Here is an 18,210-nt window from a genome sequence, read left to right as displayed (position 1 = left end):
ACACAAATCTGTCACTGGGGTACTTCATTTACCCCTAAATATTATTATCTTAAAGGCAAATTCATATTTTAATACTATGTTTAATATAACAAATAGTTTAAAAGAAAGGGCACTACAACAACAACAAAAACCTCAAACCTCTGCAAACGCTTGCTCAAATAAGTTGAAACTAAATAGGTTTTCTTTGGCACAAATGAGTGGCAAAGTGAATACTGCAAACAAAACTTACAAATAAAGCAACTCTTTCAAGAGAATTTCAATAGTCACCTTCATAGTAGTGTCAATTTTGTCAGCCTTTTAATTTAGTCTTAAAGTCCTTGCACACTGATTTGAATATTCAAATGCATTATTTTTTTTTTTTACTTTTTGGTTATTGGTCATTCTAAACATTCGTCACGCACAAACACCTCTAAAAAAAGCTTGTTACAGATGCGAAAAATGCAGAAAATTTTACCTGATCCAATTTTATATATTTTCATTTTTTTATTTTTTCATATGACAGAAGAAAGTTGAGGCAGTGTAAACATGATTGACACAATGTGAGGTCGCATTTATTTTTTTAACGTTCAACAATTTTCGATGAGAATTTCAGACTTTAGTCTTAGTCTTTTAAATTAGTCTTGTATTAGTATTAGTATTGTGTCAAATTTACTTTTTGGTTACATTTTGGTTACTATGACCCTGGTCTTAAGTGTCAATTTTTTGAAATTGAGGTTTATAAGTCATCTGAAAGATGAATAAATACGCTTTCCATTGATGTATGGTTTATTAGGATTGAACAATATTTGGCCGATATACAATTATTTGAAAATCTGGAATCTAAGCGTGCAAAACAATCAAAATACTGAGAACATTGCCTTTGAAGTTGTCCAAATGAATTCTTGGCAATCCAAAATTAAGATTTGATATAGGAATCTTTACTTGATAGCCTAATGATTTTTGCCATAAAAGAAAAATCTATAATTTTGACCCATAAAATGTGTTTTGGCTATTGCTAAAAAATACCCCAGCGACTTATTAATAGTTTTAGTCAATGAAGACCATTTTTCATCATGCTGTTTAATGGTAAAACTAATTATTATTTTTTTTTATGATTTTTGCTCAAAATTATAGGCTAATTGTAATGATTGTTGTCATCGGAGAAATAAATTTTAGCATTTTAGGTTTTGCACTTTCACCAATAAGCACAAATCAAAACAATGACGACTCATACATAGTTTACTCACCAACTGAACTGAGATTTATCATAGGCTATCTATCATTTTAATTAATATAAAAGACTTATGCACTCTTTCGGTCTACATTATGACAACTGGTAAAACAATCCAAAAAATATTAGAACAGTGAAATTCCTAATAGTAATCGCAATATTTCCAAATCACAATCACGTTTCTCTATTAAAACAACAGTTTCTGTGTAAATATATTTATTCAAAAACCACAATCGCAAACAACATAGTTGAATCTAATGGTAGAACACAAACTTGCTGAATGACATATTCATTTAAGCCGAACATCTCACATGGAGACCGCTCAAACCCATCTTACTTGTTTGTTGGTGTTTCAGATCATCATTGGCGCTTCTGCAATGATGAGCGAATCCATGCGCATGGTGGCCAGATTGCAAAAACTAAGCAAATACCAGCCAGAAACAGAGAAGATCTGATTTTAGTCTCATCTTTTATCGTCAAATGATTTTTCATGTTGATATAGTAACAGTTATTGTTTATTGAACAATAATAAAGCTCATCAACAAACATTTTCCACCACAGTTTTCATTTAAAAAAATTACAATTTCATAGCCACCAAGTGAGCCACTTTGACCACATTTTCTATAAAACAACCATTCAGTTAGATGAGGCACGTGACTTTTTGATGCATTTCCAAACTCGAAACAGGTATGTGATGCAGTTCTTTCTCTTTTCCTCTGGACATTCATTACTGGCATTATTCCCACCAGTGGCTTTCAAAGGCACTGCTTCCATAACAAAAAAAAGCAGGTGTTGTGTAAGCATGACCTCAGCACCTGAGCGGTGCATCTGTATCCGAACATCTGGGTGTACATGGACACACTGTGCCGATGTAAGCGAAGATGGGATGGACAGCTCACAGCTGCGGGGTCAGACGCCCTTTGGCCTCTCTCACTGATGTTCGGGGGCAGCTTCCTGCAGGGAATGCCTGTCATGTCAGTGGGCCGCTGTGGGCTCTGACAAACATGCCCTAGATGTACCCTGACTGAGAGAAGCCATATGGCGACGAAGGCAGAACGAACATGTCCCGTGAACAAAGGTGTCGGAGCGTCAAGCGTCTGCGGCGTCATGTACCCTGATCACTACACCACAGGTCTGGGCTCAGACCTTCCCAGCAGCCGCGTGTTCTAAACCCCCAGCCTCATTAGTACTGCAAGAGGTACCGTAACCTCTGTTCGGGACAGGAGAGTGACCAAGCATGCAACCTGGTTCAGCGTGCCGGCGAAGAAAAGAGTGCAAAAAGGTTTCGGCTGATTGATTTAGATCCCCAACTTTATTACAGGGGAGAATATGATGTAAAACACCACGACAGTGCCAGATCTAAGAGCAGCCTGATTAAGGTCGACATGTGCCGTCCTTACAAGGGGGAAATTTGGAAATAATGCGACAGTAATCCAGGTAGCCTGATGAAGATGAGCATGGCAGAAACCCAACTCTCTGGCGACCAGCAATTACACACTCACTCGCTGGCAAATCTTTTATACATGGAAAGAGTGAGGGCTGTTCGAGGGACAAGATACAGGGATGCTGGGAAGAGAGCCGTCAGACATCAAACATTGCAATGCTGTGCGCACTTTGACCTTGCTCCATTAACTTCCAAATGAAATCTTAAGGCCTTGTTGCATTTCATAATGACAGCACAGCTTTCACTTAGCTAGCTGCAGAGCATCCAATAGCCCTTCTGTTGCGACCCTGTTTTCTTGGCATGTTGTCCCTGTTGGCCCAGGTGGAAAGTATTAAAACATACTATTGCTATTTGCGTCTTGTCCTACCAAGTCGAACCAAATGATTTATGCTGTGAACACAGCACACTGACCCATAGGACTAAATCAAGAGAAGTGATTATCTGATGTGGACAAGAAATCCCCACCCAATTGACTCGATCAAATTAGGTTTGATCAGAGTAGATTAACTAAAATGAAGGAGTAATGGGAAATGGGAAAGAGGTGTTTGGCATCTAAACTTCACTTGCAAGATGTTCATTCCCATTTGAGCAGCTGGGAGAGAAAAGTAACAAAAAGTGGCAATTATTAAACCAACATCACACGGAAAAGAGTGCTGATATTCAGATGAGCAGAATGATTGGGAATGGGATATTGCTTTTATCCAAGAGCTCAATAAACAAGAAATCATATTCTTTAACTTACATTTTAGACAATACTACCAATTACAGCCAAAGAAAATGGCTTAAAACAAAGCCAGGCCAGTATCAACCAACACTTGTCTCTCGCGTGTCCTAACAAGACAACTAACCAGTGATACATGATGAATGGTGGGGTGTTTTGCGTAACACCAAAATGGTTTAATTCGACTTTGTTGATAACTGCATGAGACTTTAACAACTATAATGAAAGTGAATATCGATGCTTCACCTCAGATTAAAATAATAAATCAATGAAAATGTAATTAAGGAAACAATAATGTTCAAATTGTGAATTGTAAGTAGACCATTTCATGCCAAAGATTGTATGGGGTTGACTGTAAATCTTATAGCCAAGTCAAAATGTTTGTCAAATTCATAATTTTGAGTAGATTAGGGTTGGGCCAGCATCGAGATCACCCTCCCCCTGATGCGAAGTGAAACACACAGACTGCAAATACATTACTTAGCATCCAAATAATACACACATTCTTTCTATTAATCTCCGTTTACATAAGCACTTATTCTCGCATACACAGGAAAGAGTTTGAGGGTGCACATGTAATATCAGAGAGAGTGCAGAGCCATGATCATTACATTGGAGAGCAAACCCGCTGAAAACCGAGAGATTTGTGCTGGCGTCATCTCATATTACAATAATATACTCTTGACATTTGCCATTAAAATTAAAAAAGGTGACAAGAATAAAGTTGTACAAGCTGCAATACATTTCATATTGGTTAAAATGAATGAAGACCATTTTGTGTTTTTCTGTGGGTGCTTGATCATTTTTGGATTGGCGCCTATGGCATCACTGATTATAACGGGTTCTACAGTATTTTGGTTGTATGTTGTGCTGTGAGTGAGAGTTATTCAGTGGTCAGCTGCTGCAGATATCTGCAGAGCATGCCAAAATATCTAGTGGAAAAAACGAATAATGTTTTAATTTTCAATATTTTGGCAGAAGGCCATTTAGTGAACTGATGAACACATTATTAAATTGTGTGATATTATATACCTAGAGAATATGCACAAAATGGTAAGCCATGACTCCAATAATAACATTAAAACAGTAGCTATTCAAGAAAGACACAATTACAGTACACCCATATCCAGAAGGATAACTAATTGTATCCTTCCATAATTACTCACAAAGCATAAGTTATTGTTTAGCTAAAAACTGGTGAAGGATGAACAAAAAAAATAGAAAAAAGCCAAGCGTCTTTTCATGAATCTCAAATATCAATTGTTCCCTTTCATTGGTTTCTTTGCAAAGCACTTCCAAACCCCATTTGAATGTCTAATGGAAGACATTATCTGTAATCAAGAGTGGCTAAACACAATAAATGTGACAGGCGAAAAGCTCTGGAGCCTGACAATGTGAAGGTTACTCAAGAACAAGTCGGAGTACAAAGACTTCAACTGATAATGCTCACTCACCAGGCTCATTAAAACAATGTTAATGTGCTTGTCTCCATGAAATGCATCAAATTACCCAAATCAAAGCCTCTAGACTGATGCAATCTAGCGGAACATCTAGTTTCAGCAGGTTTCAGGGTGGTATACCTTGTTTTCCGGTGGAGACAGATGAGGGTAAATCAGCCTAAAGGTAGCTGTCTTTGTGCTTAGTAAAGGGAGGGATTTCTTTAGTGGAAAAGCAAAAATTATGTTGTGATCAGCTACTTTTCAACCTTATTTCCTTCTGACAGCTCCCGTAAACAACTGAATAATCAAACTGGAAGAGACAAAAAAGCTTCTTCTGGAACAAAAGTATAGAATCGAGCAGGCAATCAAAACAGAAGCGGAGGAAAGAACAAGCAGCTCTATATATAGCGGAAAAACTGATGAGAATGAAACAGTCTCTCTCTATTTGCCACACAGACACAAAGTGACTGGGGTAAAAACATCAACAATATGCTCTGACTGCAGTCTTTCTCTCAGAAATTAAAGCAATCATTGGGTCTAATGGAGGCTGAGGAGATAGAGGCCTCGTGCGGGAGGAGAGGAGAGGGCTTCCTGTCTCCGAGAAATGGGCATTGAATTCTGATTACGGTCACCTAATAGAAAGTAATGAGAGAGGCTTATGCTCCAGTGCCTTTTGCTTTCCTGGCCAGAGCAACGAGCGCGCTCCACTAAAGGCCAAAGCACTGGTGCACTGATTGGGGCTGACACTGCAGCTGAAGGGGGCTGGGGCTATGGGTTAGTCAGAGACAGTGAGATAAAAGAGAGAGAGAGCAAAGGCAGAAAAAAGGAGAGTACGGAGCTAAGAAGGGTGTGCTTCACCAAGGGTACGCACCATCAATCCGGCTGACCAGCTCCTCCAGTGCCTTCACTTTCCTCTGGATCCCAGGTTGGGCGAAGGTGTAATTGTCCTTGAGGAAGGAGAGAGAAAGACGAGAAACTTAAAACGGTACACATCTTGCCGAATGAATGAATACATGGTGTTAATGCAATAGGGATAAATTGCGTGAATTAAAAACAAACAAACAAACACGCTTCCTAATTTCCTTTACAACAGAATTAAATCTGACGGGGGGTTACTCTAGTGCGTCTTCACTTTTGCTATGATTATGCCATTTACACCAGCGTTTTCAACCTTCGAAAACAGAGAATTTTGAAAAATACCGCAGACCCCGTTATAGTTAGAAAACTCTGGGGTTTGTTTCAGTGAAAATGGACCAAACCGGAGAATTTTGTGATGGCATGGCTGCCTGCATTTGCTCTGCGTTTCTTCGACGACTGTGTAAACAATAACGTCAAGCTCATTGTTGTACCTGCATGAATGGTCATGTGACATGCATTTTTGGTTGTGTAGTGTGGATGGAGATTGATTCTGAAGTGCAGTGAAAATGCCAGTGTCTTCAAAACTGTTACTTGCCAGGAGTTGTTTAGGGTAATGATAACGGTAATAAGAGTTTGAGCTTACAATAATGGTTATTTAATTTACACCAATGTCATAAATGTGTAATAAGTAGGGATGCCCCGAATCCAGATTTTTGGGGTTCGGCCGAATCCGAATACTGAATCCTACTCGCATTCTTATTCCATTAACACAGTAAAACACATTAATGAAGCAAACAACGTCCACAGCAATGTATTTTTCATTTTATTTTATTTTAACTGTAAAAAAAAAAAATAGAAAAAGAATAGGCAAGATTATGCCAGGATGACAAGTGAGAAAAACTTTTTTGTTTAATAAAAAAAAATAAATAAATAAAACATGACGCTTTTCATTAACAGGTGACAGCCGGTTGCGAGTGTGGGAACGGATGTCCCCAGCAGTACTGAAAAGTCTTTCACTGGGCACAGAGGTAGATTTTTGCCATTTTTGTCAGCATTGGAAATCACTGCTGGTTTGTCTTCCACCACTGAAGAGGATCCTCTCTAAGAGGAATCAAAGGCTCACTGAAAAAAGCGCTTTTCTCCACGTCAGCACCCGATGTGACTGGTTGGCTGTATTACTACGGTATAAGAGTCCGTTCACATATCGCGTCTTTTGCGCGCTCAATTTCGTTATTTCCCATGTAAGCGTGCGGCATGCGTGCTCATAATGGAAGCGACGCACCCGTTTTTTCCAGGCGCATTCGCACCGCATCAAGTTATAAACATTTAAACTTTTCAGAATGTTGCATGTTGCCTTGTTCCTCCTCATATAAACACCTTCACGCAATCAACGGTCGCGTGACGTCGACCAGCGTAGCGCAAGCCTAGGGTTCGGTTCGGTGAAAAAAAAACTAAGGTTAGGCCGAAACCAAACCCCGTCAAAAAGCCCAGTATTCGGCCGAATCGAATCCGAATCCTGGATTCGGTGCATCCCTAGTAATAAGTAACATTGCCATTACCTCGAACTCAAATTGAACAACACTGACATAAACTTGTGATTTTAATGTGTATCTCTGAAATAAATCAAGTAGTATTTGGTGTAAACTATTAATGACTAATAATTATTAGATGTTTAGGACAGTCATTATCTATTAATCTTCTTAATGCAGTAGTGTTACTCCGTTTAAAAATTTTACTTCTGAATTAAAAAAATTAGACCATTGAAAGTGCAAAATAATTTTTGTCTAATGGGTTAAAGTTGTTTGGTGTAAAGTTTGTTTTTCTACTGCAACAATCAGTTGGTAAAAGTAATGGATAGACTATCTTGAAACTGGTACTCGGTGAACACACCTCATACAAATGCATATGTATGCAAAATGACTTTCACCACCGCCCATCCGCACTGGGAAAGAAGGTGTGCGCTAGCAGAGCTCAACTGCGTGCTGGGAATAGCAATCCTATAATTAAGTGATAATATTCATCAAGGTCCTATGGCCCACAGTGCTGCTTAATTACCACATTCATTTTAGCCTACGTTAAAAGACCCTTCTTGACCAGACAGCTACTTAAGAGACCCCCACCCACCTCTATCACTCCCCAAGCCTCAGTGGGATTCCCTCTGCATTCCCACTTGAGGAAACTTAGCCTAGCTATACCGCCCATAGAAATGGAGCACAGGTTCAGCTGTCGAGAGCCAGCTTAAAAAAAAAAAAAAAACAGGCAGTGGGTTAGGGATGATAAATTGTGTGGTTTGCTAAACTGAGATTGTCAGGCATGGATATAATCAACAGAAGCTGAAGACCCATCATTCACATCAATACAACTGCTGATGGGAAGGAGGTATGCGTACAAAGAAATTAACAAACAGAGAATGCATGTATACGGTACACACAAGAGGGACATTCAGCCATAAACAGGTGCAATGATACCTGCTGTGAAATCACCTCCCTAAACCAAACTGTGTGAGGAGAAGATGTGGCATATGACAAAGCAATTTCATAACTTGGAAGGTCATATAAATGTGTGAAGGACAGACCACTGCCAAAAAATGAAAACAAGAAGAAAAAAAAAAACCCTGCAAGTTTTAGGATAATCTTGCACTTTTCCTTTCAACCTTCACTGTCTATATTTGTATTCCCTCTAGCTCATTTACTGGAATGCATGGCTAGACAGAAGCTGCTCCTAATTTTTAGATGACGCATTAAAATTACTGTCATAATGACCATGAAAATGGATAACTTCATTGGACAAATGGAGAGATGACGGTGTGAGTGACAATAATGGTGACACCTTATCAAGCAGTCTGAGTTATATCATACCTAATGGGGACACCTTCATACGAACTCTTGAAGCATAAGTACATTTAGTGACAAAAGAGATCTGTAATTGAATAGCGACTACATTCAACTGGCTAGCTAGCCTTTTCCTTTGCATCAAATTGCACTGATACCGGTATTATCTTGAAGGCTTTTTACTCCAATCAATTTTCACTGGATCAACCTCTTAAGTGTCTCTTTAAGGGTTCCAAAATTCGTAGAGGTAACGATTGTGGGAGAGTTAATTACACACTTTGGACAATCACCTAATTGCTTGCTAAATATCATGGTCCTCTGTGTCTTGGCAACCCCAACAAGTGCAAATACCCTGGACTGAACAAAGAGAAGGATTTCTGCAATCAGTCTTCAACTTGCAAAGGTGGACAGACAGATATTCTGCACTATGCGAGTAGGTCTATGGCTCCATCCTTGATGAGACTTCAGAGAGGCAGGATGCTTTAATGTAGCCTGGGAGCAGCTGAGGCGGCAAACACCCGTGAGGGAAGAGAAGTCATTAACCGATAAACAATTTCAGCTCTCCTTCAGGCTCAGATGTGCAGCCTCTGCGCTCCAGAGGTGCCTTAGATGAATACATGAATAGCTGGATCCCGACCATTAAAACCAGCCACCTCCTTTTTACCGTGACCTCGAAACAGGACTTTAAAGGGGCAGCACAATGATGCGGCACTGAAACAGATGGGGCGTCAGCGGCAGAGTCCGTGCTTGGCCTACTTTCCCAGGTCTACACCTAATCTTCAGCTGGAGCACTGACCCTGGAGGATGCTTGTGGCTCAGTGAACATTAACGCTCGATGCCGGGCTAATCTATCTCTGCAGGAGTCCCTGAGAGTTAGGGCAATGTGGCCAGGCAGTGGGAAAAGGGGTGAGAGGCATGATTCGAGATGCAATCGCAATCAGGTCAGATCTGAGAACATATTACAAGGGAATTTCTTGGACAAAGGCTTGACTCCAATTCCTGCATCCCTAATAAGTGTTAAGTGTATGTCAATGGTCAAAACCGACTCTCTCCATTGGAATGCTGAGCAAAACCAGGCACTATCAATTTAATTTAGTTTCTTGACTAATACACAATGCACATAAACTGATGTCAATGTTATGTCCAAGAAACATTTCTTTTTGAAAGGTTCAACAAGTGAAATGGAATATGCTTATCATCCAAAGCTGTTTAAAGCTGCACACTGGACAGGAAGCATCGTGCTGTGTCATGTCAGTAAAGCAAAGGTTACTTTTCACAAGTTACTTGACTTTTTTATGGTTTTCCTTGTGGAACATGAGGATTTTGATATATTCCCATTATAGGGCTGGGCGATATATCTAACGATATGATCATGCGCATCTAATTAGTAAAGCTGCTTCCTTGATCACTGCTAAAATCGCCATCACCTGCTTATAATCGGAGTGGCATTTAATAGACCGAGTCGTAGATCGCTGACAAGCTACGCAATATCGCGTTCATTATCACAGATGAATCGCCTTTGATAATGAACACGATATTGCGTAGCTTGTCAGCGATCTACGGCTCGGTCTATTAAATGCCACTCCAATTATAAGCAGGTGATGGCGATTTTAGCAGTGATCACGGAAGCAGCTTTACTGATTAGAATCCATGATCATATCGTTAGATATATCACCCAGCCCTATCCCATTACGTTTTTTTGTTTAACATACACAAGGAGTAGTACTCAGTCGAATCAAACGGTGTTTGCAGAGCTCCCCTGCAAGACACTGCAGAAAAAGAAGTCCAGCAACACCACTTTTGGAAGTATGTTATTCCTAGCGTATGCTAACAGGCAAAGCTGACTTCCCAACAAAACTCCAATTGGATACAGGGCGTAAATAGATCTCCAGTTTAATTTTGTTGTTGCTTCATTGCTTTAACTCTGTGCCATTCCCCTGGAGACAATATCTGATAAGGAATCCATTGGATAGAAAGAGCTAAACAAGTTTAATGCCTCTTTCTCTCGCTCCTTGTATGTCATGTTCTGCCGAAACATGAATGCAATGCAATTACCTCCGAGGCAGGAAGAGTGGCTCGGTCTTAAGCATGCATTAAGCCTGCCCAGAGACCTCCGTAATTACATCTGCATTATTAAAGCACCCATGCTTTAATGAAGTGCAGGTGCTCTTACACACTGGACCCTGGGAGCTGTAAACAATCTGGTTTCCATAGCAATATCATTAACCAGCTTTGAACCGAGCTGAAGAGATTCTATAATCTTGAAAATAATAACTAGGAAGGGTTTGACCTGCACCTATATAACATGCTGTGACAGGAACAGCTCTGAAGATACAAGCAGGTGCTTTAAAAAGCATCCTCTTTTCCAGAGATCTGTTTAAAGCTCTGGCTGGGGAACAAGTTGAAGCTTTGTGGCATCCTTTTTTACTCAATCCATCTTTGATCTGGTAAAGCGACTGGAGCTTCCCAGCTGAAGCTTTTTGGGACCATGTTATACTCTCCAAAATGTCCATCACTCACCTTCAGTAGATTACTAATCTCCCTTTGACACTAGCCACAAAGGGGCTGATTTCTCAGCTGAGTGAAAAAGAATAAAGGCAAATTAGGTGATCCGAGATCAACAAAAGATGAAGGTGAATTTTTTTCTAAATGTATGAGAGAATAAAAAACTGTAAATCTGAGGAGATTAAGACCAGTCCTTGTGCACCAGAACTTGTGGAAAAATCAGCTTGATGCAAACAAGGCTGCTGAAAGCATCTGAAGCTGCGATGACGACACATGATAACCAGAGCACATAATAAGAGCTCGGCTTTGTGTTATTCATGGAGAGGAGAGGGCTTTTACACTCTCTCTGTGGCTGCTGATGCCTTTCCATTAGTCTAAGCAGCCCTTTTTTCCTCTCTCAATCGCTTCTGCTCTGCCAGGCGGAGCTGGATCAGAAATAACCCACCAATGCAGAATATGAACATCCAGGATCATGAGCTTATATTCTGAACCTTTCAACATCTGCATTCACTGCTTCCCTAGCTCACTCTTTGAAATCGACAATAGTCTTCTTTTCTATGTCAGTCACAGAGGCATAGAAGAATAGTTCACTCAAAAAAAGAAGAAGAAATATCTGCAATTGTTTACTTCAACCTTGTGTTGTCGCAAACCCATGTCTCTCCTTCCCCTGTGGAATACAGAATGGCATTCTGAAGACTATTCACCATAACAGTCAAACTCGACACCATGCAAGTAGACTATAGGTCCCATAAGCTATATTCAAACTATTCTAAAGACATTCAATTACTCTAAAGATCTCATATCACATTGTCCATTAAACACATTTGGATTGGTGCAAGACGTTTTCAGTTACAAGACACTTTAGCACTAATGATGTCAAAATCTGGTGCAGTGCACCAAGCTGAAAAGAAGGTAGATAAGATTTAAGAGCTTCTGCAGTTGGGATGATTGGTGAATGATTGACAGTATTATCATGTTTGGCTGCTTAACATCTGTTGTCTCTCTTCAATTCATTTCATGGCATAGCCTTTACATTATCTTGATAGTCAAGAAAAGACACTTGAGACGGTGCATTTCTACGATGTGCATCACACTCATGTTATCGTAGCCAGGGGCTGATGGATTTCTCTTTTAAAGGTAAGGTTCATGAGTTTAGTACTTTGCATGTGCACGCTCAGAGGAGAGTTAATGAGGGAGGTTATGTGGCAGGAAGAATATGAGCGACAGGCTGCACTATCAGACATCTGACTGAGGGGCTCAGTGAGCTGCGACGGAGGCATACGGCTGTCAGTAAAAGAGGGACAAGAGAGAGCGGCAGCCAAGCAGAAAACTCGAGCTTTTCCTGCTGCCACTTCCTCAAGAGTGGCTGATTGAATATAATTGGCAGGGGGGCAGGAGGATAACGCAGCCTCCTAAAACAAAAGAGCGGCCCCTGCTGCAGCCCTCGCGCAACACTGATACACACGTGGAATAAAACCGCGCTTCTCTTGCATGCTGTCACCGAGTCGCATTATCCCTCATGCGCTGAGCCAAAATATGAGTCAATAGCCCCCTCTCGCTTAAACAACAGTTGAGAAAATAGCCTGACTGTGCACAGGGGCCGTGTCGACCCAGGGGGAAACAAGTAAAATTACACGCTGGCCCAGTACTGTGTTTTTCACAGAGAGCGCGAGAAAGAGTGTAAAAAGAATAAAAACGGATTGAGGCGACACATCTGAGTGTCTCAAGAGCACTGCTGAGATGGTATTGGTAGCAGTCAGGCTGCTATGTTGTAGTATCGCTGGTCTCAGCATGCAAAAGTGAAGGACATCTCGAACCCTTTGCTCTGAGAGGCGCCCATCTGATAAGGATGAAAGTGGATCACTTCATCAGCATTCTCCGACAACCCCTAGGGTCTGCCGGAAAATTCACAAGAAAACCATAGGACGCATTTCCGGCAAGAGCTCTGACATCCAGTGCAGACACTTCAAAGATCATGTGTTGAAGGCTGGAACTTGACTTGGTATAAGCATCAAAGATCAAGCATTAATCAATGCTAACTGTGTTAGAGACGGAAGAATGGGCTGGCAGGCAACCGTCTGAGCATGTGTCGATGCAATCCACAGCTCCGCACTTCCAGTCGATAAACTGTTCCGACGAAGCAGGGGACCAATTGGCCAAATCAAATTGTTAAGGCCTCAGGCCCCATTTGCTTTAGTGTGTGCCGCCATTCCATGCAAATATTTATCTGATTATCAGAAAATCATAAGCTTCACTGGCAATTCATTTGTCCTGGCTATTTAAGCAGGTTCCAGGGTGGGGGAAATAACCGATGAGAGAGATAATAAACGGATAGATTACCTACAGGCCTGATCTCGGGTAAATACAACAGGGACTGTTTACCTCCAGTCTTTGTTGCTTATGCATCACACTGAATGCCATAGGTTTTAATACAACAAGGGGTCTCCTAATGGAAACTGGGACGGAATACAACATTTGCTTCTCTTTAGTAAATGACTGATTAACAATTCCCTTTCTCCCTTCTTTAACCAATTTCGCACGTTCCATTTCTGTATTTGACACCAACTCCCAAGAGCAGCAAGGTGCAAAATGGTCACAAATGGTTTCACTTCTTTTTCTTTTAAATTGGAATACAGAAAGAGAGAAAAAAAAAGAGGAGGGAGAGAAAGGGGGAAAGCCAGAGAGGAAAAAATAGGCTAAATAAGCAAGAGGTTCATTAATATCACTGAAGGTGCATTATACTGACAAAAGGCCTCGTGAGGCACCTATTTATTTAGGAAATTAATAAAAGTGAGCATTTGCCCCAGTGTAAATGCCACTTTCTGTCCACAGCAGCAGTTCTGAGCACGCCCCGTTCCCCCTCCGCTGTTCCTCTGACCTTGGTTCTAATTGCACGTCAGATCCCCGGGAGATTGTGTTCCCCCTAATGGTTTATAAACAATTTTAAAGGGGCTCCACTTCTCTACAACCTTAATTAGTTTATGGTCCTCTGGCTCACACCCCTAAACCCCCTCCTGTCCCACTGGTGACAGAGAAACCAGTAGGGGGTCTAATAGCGGTGTATTAACCTTACTGAGTGGGACAATTTACTGGCTACTGCACTTGTTTAACTTCCCCAGTAAACTATACATAATAAAGTGAGTGCTACAGTTTTAATTGAGTCAAAAAACATTCTCACTATTTACAATGTCACGTGCACAGTACCGTATTTTTCGGACTATAAGTCACACTTTTTTTTTTTCATAGTTTGGCTGGTCCTGGGACTTATAGTCAGGTGCGACTTATCAAAATTAATTTGACATGAACTAAGAGAAATGAACCAAGAGAAAACATTACCATCTACAGCCGTGAGAGAGCGCTCTATGCTGCTCTGTGCTCCTGTAGCCTACACCGAAGACATATAGTGCCATCTCGCGGCTGTAGACGGTAATGTTTTCTCTTGGTTCTTGGTTCTAAATAAATGCGACTTATAGTCCAGTGCGACTTTATATGTTTTTTTTTTCCTCATCATGACGTATTTTTGGACTGATGCGACTTATTCTCAGGTGTGACTTATAGTCCGAAAAATACGGTATATGTATTTACTGAGTACTGTATTTTCAAAAATGGCTACGTTAACTAAATAACATAAAGGTATGAAATCTTTGAACATGATTAGAAAATGAAGATCATTGTTTCATTACAGAAACGACTAATACTTCAGCACAGGGAAAAATTCTCATTAACTATTAACTAGTTGCTTATTAGCATGCTTATTATTAATATACTGGCTGTTTATAAGTACTTATAAAGCACATATTCAGATTTTTGAGACAAAAGTCATTGATTAACGGTTTGTTATAGCAAGAAATTTAGAAGAATTTTCACTTACACTCGTCCGTTTTCAAATCTGATTATATTTTATCAATAATTTGGCAAAGGGACTGCACATAAGATCAAAAACATTTAGCAAGAGTTTAGCAGCAGATGCTTTGGGCTCACATGGGTCAAAAGTGTGAAATGTTCGCAAGGTGGAGACAAAGAAATGTGAATGGAGCAGTTTACAGCCTATCACATAAGACTACAGAGTGAAAGGGTGATTGTGTAAATATGTTTCAATTGTCCTTTGGGAGTCTACTTCCGGTACTTTACAAGGAGACTAGTGATAAAGTAGTGAAAAATAAAACCTATTTTAGATCGAATAGGTCATTTTCAGGCCTTACAAAGAGGTTAGGGGGCCAACATGTAGTGCTTCAAATACACTTGTCTTAAACTTCTGATTTGGGATTGGAACTATAATCAGTTGATCTTCCATATATTTAACCACTAGGCCACATAAACATATGTACATGCAATATTTTTAGTTATTCTGCAATTAAAAACATTTCTGCAGTTCTCCAAGTCAGAATGTGAGATAAAAGAACACAAGAGTAAAAAGAAAAACCACCTGGGCTTAACAGATGGCTGATATGAGCTAGTTTTGATCTGAAGTTTTATCCTGGTGAGCATGCTTTTTATACGTGTGAGCACTATATAAAAAATGAAATGAAATAAAATAACACTGGAACAGCTGGAAGCCCTTGGGTTTAAAGATAGGTGGACAAACAGTGTAGTGCAAGAAGCACAGTAAAGAGAAGCACTGGTCAGAGAAAAAAAGGAAGAGCAAAGACGAACGCGGTATCACCAGCGCAAACTGTGAACAGATCACAGCAGAGCTGTATGCATGAGCTCAATAATCTGCCTCCATCACACACTCAAGCCTGTAGATATAAAAGCATCTCTCTGCCCCTCAAGCATTTTCTGTGGGTCCCCGTCACCTCTAATCTGCTTTCTGCCTCTTATTTGGCTTATCTCCATCATGCAATGGGCCTTTCCAGAAATATATACAGTCTTCTCACCAACCCACTTTCACTACACAAAGTATTTGTGTATTTGTATTTAAACACACGCGCGCACACACACACACACTCAGAGAGAAAGAGAGAGAGAGAGAGAGAGAGAGAGAGAGAGAGAGAGAGAGAGAGAGAGAGAGACAGACAGAGAGAGAGAGAGAGACAGACAGAGAGAGAGAGAGAGAGAGATTTGAAGTTAACAGCATTAGTAGTAGCTTTGGACTTGGCATATAGTGTATTAAGCAATAATGCAATTTGCCAAGAAAGGCCACACCCTGTGATCACACTTTAATTCTATATTAATGTAATTCTATATTAATATGCCAAGATACTACAAACCAGTTTGGCTAATGAACATTAAGTTCTGGCCCATTGACTTGACAGACAAGCAGCAGAAAGTGCTAAAATTCTGAACAGTGCTACTTCCTAGATACAAATCATACTGCATAGTTCACAGTATTAAAAAGGGATAGTTTTTAAAAAGTAAAATTTCTCACTCTCATATCTTTCCAAACAATTTTTTTTTTTTTTTTTTTTTTTTGCATAAAAGGTCAACCTTTTTTTCAAGAGAAGGTTCAAAACAACAATGGTCCCCAATGATTCTTATTACATGGGTGCAAAATAATAACAACAATAAATAAATAAACTCTCTCTCTCTCTCTCTTCATGTGTGTATTAATGATAAAGCAGGTTTTTCAAATGCTGTACTTTTGAACAAAGGAATTCTGAAAAAAAGGTAACACTTTAGTATAGGGTCCAATTCTCACTAATAACTAGTTGCTTATTAGCATGTCTATTATTAACATATTGGCTGTTTATTAGTGCTTCTAAAGGACATATAATGCACGACATCCATAATCGTACCCAATACCCTAAACTTAACAATTACCTTATAAACTATAAGCAGCAAATAAGGAGTTCATTGAGGCAAAAGTCATAGTTAATGGTTAGTTAATAGTGAGAATTGGACCCTAAAATAAAGTGTGACCAAAAAAATAAATAATAATAATAATTCAGCTTTACAATCACAAAAATAGAAAAATAGAGTATATTTTAAAATAAATTTAAATAGAAAACCCTCATGGAAAATGGCATGGATGTGATTTGACCAAAGATTATGTTGTACAATTATGACACTGTACTGCTAGAAACATAACATACACTTACTTTGTAAATAAAAGTAAAAAAAAAAAAAAATTACAAACTAAGTGAGTTTTTCCTTCTTGAGAGTGTATCAATGGTATATAAATGATGCCTTTAAATCACACAAACACTGGACCCAGACCAAGCAATCTGTCCAACAAGTTGTATTCTGACATATGGCCTCCAATGTCAAAGCACGGCTGTTGTGCCAGCATGTGTGTCAGCAAAGAAACACAGCCAACCAGCACAAGATCCGCCATGTTCAAGTGAGCATCTGGTAACAGTAAGCTGATCTTAAATTTGAGTTTCTGTATATTAAAGCATATGAGGGGAGTATGAGAGAGTGGTCACTGGGTTTTATAACAGCTGTCTCTCTGCCAGTGTTTTCCCTTGAGTCCTGCTGTCATCTGTCATACACTGGCTTTAAATCTGAAGTGTGTCATTTCTGCACCACCAGCGTCAACAAACGGAACTGCAAAAACAATGATTGCTTTCAAATAGGTTTTTTGAACACCACTGGTCTGCCATTGGTTAGGCAAAATGCTCAACGCATGCCATTGGTTGAGTGTCTCAATATAATTATAAAAAATTTGTTGTTGTTAGTTAGGCCCAGTTTACACTAGCGCAATTTTTTTTTTAAATTGCATTTTAAAATGAAAAACAATCCTCGTCTACACTGGTGTTTTCACTACATTTCAGAAATTATCTTTGTCCACATTACACAACCAAAACCCCACGTTGCATGACCATTCATCCATTTACAACCAAAGATATGTATAGGTAGATGCCCTATTATTAAGATGGTGGATGCATCTGCGTTCTTGGAGTGGCTGAATGGGGAATCATACCTATAAGTACAACAAATATTAGGTTATTGTTTACACGGACTTCAAGGATACGCAGAGCAAATGTGGTCAGCCACGCCATCGTTTTCAAAGTTCTCTGTTTCACTCCATTTACACTGAAACTCAACCCTAGAGTTTTGAAACTAAAACGGGGTCTGCTGTGTTTTCTTAAGTCTTGGTTTTCAAGGGTGGAAAAACACAGGGGTAGTGTAAATGACAGGCGTAACCATGGCAAAAATTATGCATTTTAAAACGCAAACGCACTATTGTAAACGCAACCTTAGTTTATTTGTTCCATACAGTTAAATGGCTGAGGACCGTAACTTGCAAAAGCCCCAAAAAA

The 18,210-nt window shown here is 39.7% G+C and overlaps 1 protein-coding gene across 3 annotated transcripts in view; it reads right to left on the bottom strand.

The window, feature by feature from the left end:
* tbc1d22a (TBC1 domain family, member 22a) overlaps positions 1 to 18,210 on the bottom strand; it is a 133,495-nt gene that overhangs the window by 47,218 nt on the left and 68,067 nt on the right. For all 3 annotated transcript variants that reach the window (XM_052555271.1, XM_052555272.1, XM_052555273.1), the window contains one exon: positions 5,686 to 5,761. In XM_052555271.1, coding sequence (XP_052411231.1) covers positions 5,686 to 5,761 — 76 coding nt within the window. The remainder of the gene's footprint in view (positions 1 to 5,685; positions 5,762 to 18,210) is intronic.

This window comes from Carassius gibelio, chromosome B4, assembly GCF_023724105.1.
Source record: "Carassius gibelio isolate Cgi1373 ecotype wild population from Czech Republic chromosome B4, carGib1.2-hapl.c, whole genome shotgun sequence".
Classification (NCBI taxonomy): Eukaryota; Metazoa; Chordata; class Actinopteri; order Cypriniformes; family Cyprinidae; genus Carassius; species Carassius gibelio.
Note: the sequence above shows the minus strand (reverse complement) of the source record. Positions and strands in the feature narration are given on the sequence as shown.